This window comes from Amaranthus tricolor, chromosome 4, assembly GCF_026212465.1.
Source record: "Amaranthus tricolor cultivar Red isolate AtriRed21 chromosome 4, ASM2621246v1, whole genome shotgun sequence".
Classification (NCBI taxonomy): domain Eukaryota; kingdom Viridiplantae; phylum Streptophyta; class Magnoliopsida; order Caryophyllales; family Amaranthaceae; genus Amaranthus; species Amaranthus tricolor.
This window is the reverse complement of record NC_080050.1, coordinates 23,078,234-23,081,556: the sequence shown is the minus strand read 5'-3', so window position 1 is coordinate 23,081,556 and position 3,323 is coordinate 23,078,234. Positions and strand designations below refer to the sequence as shown.

At 33.0% G+C, this 3,323-nt stretch overlaps 1 protein-coding gene across 1 annotated transcript; it reads left to right on the top strand.

Annotated features, from left to right (window-relative positions):
• LOC130810856 (uncharacterized) lies at positions 1-690 on the top strand. Its single transcript, XM_057676981.1, has 3 exons — positions 1-100; positions 143-373; positions 608-690. The coding sequence occupies exons 1-3, from the start codon at positions 1-3 to the stop codon at positions 688-690; spliced, it is 414 nt and encodes a 137-aa protein (XP_057532964.1).
• The last annotated feature ends 2,633 nt before the right edge of the window (positions 691-3,323 follow it).

Genomic DNA, 3,323 nt, shown 5'->3' with positions numbered 1-3,323 from the left:
ATGGTTGATCTCAAAAAGAGAGAATTCAATGCCTTGGAATTAACAGGAAACAATTATATACAATGGGCTTCAGATGTCAAATTATATCTAATAGGAAAAAGTTAATTATACACAATAATTGAACTTAATTCTGCTGAAAAAGGAAAGGGGATTGAAAGAGATCCCATAAAAATTGAGGAAGATAAGGCAAAAGTTGCATCAATTATGAGACATCATTTAATCGATAGTCTCAAACACGAATACACCAATTATGAGGACCCAAAATTACTTTGGGAAAAGGCAAACGAAAGATTTGGCCATTATAAAAGTGTAATTCTCCCAAAGGCCATCGATGAATGGAGAGAGTTAAGATTTCAAGATTTCAAATCAATTCGTGATTATAATTCAGCCCTTCATTTGATAAAATCAAAATTAGTCTATTGTGGACAACTAATAACAGATGAAGAAATGATAGAAAAAACATTATCAACCTTTCACATAAATAGCATTTTGTTACAACAATATCGTGAAAAGCATTTCAAGAAATATCATGAATTGCTGAAAACACTTCTTGTTGCGGAACAAAATAATGAATTATTATTAAAAAATCACAACAAGAGACCTGTAGGGTCTATGCCCTTTAATGAGATAAATATGATTGAGAGGAATGTGCGCCATCGACGTCGTGGGAACTATTTCATAAGAGGCTGAGGTCGTGGAAAATATCACGAAAAGAGCGGCATGGATACTTTTGAACAAGGAAATTTCTATGGCCGTGGTCGTGGTCGTGATCACGAAATTGGCCGTGGCCGCGGACATAGCCACATTTATGAAAGAATATATTTGTCCCCTGAAATGATAATTTTAAACAAGTCTAGAAACACAAAAGCACATGTAATAGATGTGGCATGACTGGACATTGGGAGCCAACTTGTCGTATCGCCAAACATTTAATGGATTTATATTAAGCTTCCCAAAAAAACAAAGGAAATGGGGCAGAAGAAATTTTGTAAATGAAGCAAGTACATCTAGGCCTACCTTAGATGTCTCTGTTTTCTTTAATGAGGATGTGAACCTCCACAAACTTGATCCCCAAGAAGAAGATAATTACATCTTTTGAGATGACTAGATGCATTTTCTGTTTCTCTAACTTGTTTTCCTTTTTTTTTTAATTTGATAAGTTGTAATTCTCCACTTATGTTTTTGTATTGGGTGTTCTGGCTTTATATTAATAATATAAACTTTTTTTCTTCTCTTGTCTTAGAAAAGGAAATGTCAGTAAATGGATCAACATTTCATTGCCTCCTGGATAGTGCAACAACACATACGATATTGAAAAATCGAGAATACTTTTCAAACTTAAATTTGCTTTAGGCAAATTTTAATACCATTTCAGGAACAACAAAATTAATTGAAGGCACTAGAAAAACATGCATCATACTCCCTATGGGGAAAAATGAGCTCTTATGCACCTCTTGTTCTCTTGGAAATTTATTACTAGACCATCAGTAAATAAGATTGTTACTGAATCTCCTATATTTCTTGAAAGAATTCAAGGAGATATATATGGACCAATTAATCCACCATGTGAACATTTTAGGTACTGTATGGTCTTAATAGACGCTTCCACAAGATGGTCACATGTAAGCCTTCTATCAAGTAGTATATGTTGGTTTTGAATCTCCATCAATCATTCGAAACCATTAACTGGTGATCAAATTCAAGCTAGATTTTGCTGATTGCCACTTTAATGAAACAATATTCCCATCTTTAGGGGGAGGGAATAAGGACTTACAGAAAAGAAATATGAAACTTATTTGGAAAGCAACACATTTGGAATATTTAGACCCAAAAATAAAATCATGTGATCAAGAAGTACAACGAATTGTTCATCTACAAAGTAATGCTAACCAATTACCTGATGCATTCACAGATACTAAGAAAGTTACAAAATTACATATACCAGCAACAAATACTCATGCTCGAATAGAAATTCCTGATGAAAAGGCAAAAAGTGATGAAATTGTTTTGCAAAGAAAGCGTGGAAGGCCACTTGGTTCAAAAGATTTAAAACCAAGAAAATTGAGAAAACAAGAAGGTGCATCAAATGATACTCAAAATGAAAGTGAGAATAAAGGAGAAAATCAAGATATCTCCGATAATAAAAAAGAAGAAAATGAAAATTATGAAACCTCAATAAATGATATTTTCTCCAAGAAAAAATGGAATCAAAAAAGGATCATTCCAAATGATTCCTTTGCTTATTCCATAGCTATTGATATAATAAATGATGAAAATGATCTTGAACCAATGTCGATAAATGAATGCAGAAAAAGACCTGATTGGCCAAGATGGAAAGAAGCAATTGAGGCAGAGTTAAAATCATTAAAAAAAGAGAAGTCTTTGGGCAAATTTTACAAACACTAAAAGGTGTAAAACCCGTAGGCTTCACATGGGTATTTGTAAGAAAAAGAAATGAGAAAAATGAAATTGTCAGATATAAGGCAAGACTTGTAGCACAAGGTTTTTCTCAAATGCCGAGAATTGATTATGATGAAACATATTCCCCAGTAGTTTATGCAACCACACTCAGATTTTTGGTAAGTTTAACAGTTTCTCAATGCCTACACATGAGATTGATGGATGTCGTAACTACGTATTTATATGGTCACTTGACACAAACATCTATATGAAGGTCCCTGAAGGACTAAACTTACCAATAAAGAATGTACCTAAAGAAATGTTTTTTATAAAATTAAAGAGATCATTGTATGGATTAAAGCAATCTGAGCGAATGTGGTATAATTGTTTGAGTGAATACCTTATGAAAGTAGGATTCAAAAACAACCAAATTAGTCCATGTGTATTCATCAAACGATCTCAATCCGGTTTCGTAATAATTGTTGTGTATGTAGATGACTTAAATCTGATTGGAACTCCAAAAAAAATTGAAATAACAACTCAATATTTGATGAGGGAATTTGAGATGAAGGATTTAGGAAAAACTAAATTTTGCCTTGGACTACAAATGGAACACTTGAAAAGTGGAATATTTGTCCATCAGAGCAATTATACTGAGAAATTTTTAAAACGATTTTACATGCACAAGGCTCAACCACTAAGTTCCCCAATGGTGATACGATCACTAAACATAAAGGATGAACCATTCCGTCCACAAGAAGAAAACGAAGAAATTTTAGGCCCTGAAGTGCCATACTTGAATGCCATTGGTGTTTTAATGTACATAGCAAATAATACAAGACCTGATATAGAATTTTCTGTAAATTTATTAGCTAGGTATAGTAATGCACCAACAGAAAGACATTGGAATAGGATAAAACATC

Bases quoted from the DNA above. Each gene is read 5' to 3' on its own strand.
- LOC130810856 (XM_057676981.1), top strand. From the start codon at position 1: ATGGTTGATCTCAAAAAGAGAGAATTCAATGCCTTGGAATTAACAGGA. The intron at 101-142 runs GTTAATTATACA...CTGCTGAAAAAG, and splicing joins ATTATATCTAATAGGAAAAA to GAAAGGGGATTGAAAGAGAT. The intron at 374-607 runs GTGATTATAATT...AGAGACCTGTAG, and splicing joins TCAAGATTTCAAATCAATTC to GGTCTATGCCCTTTAATGAG.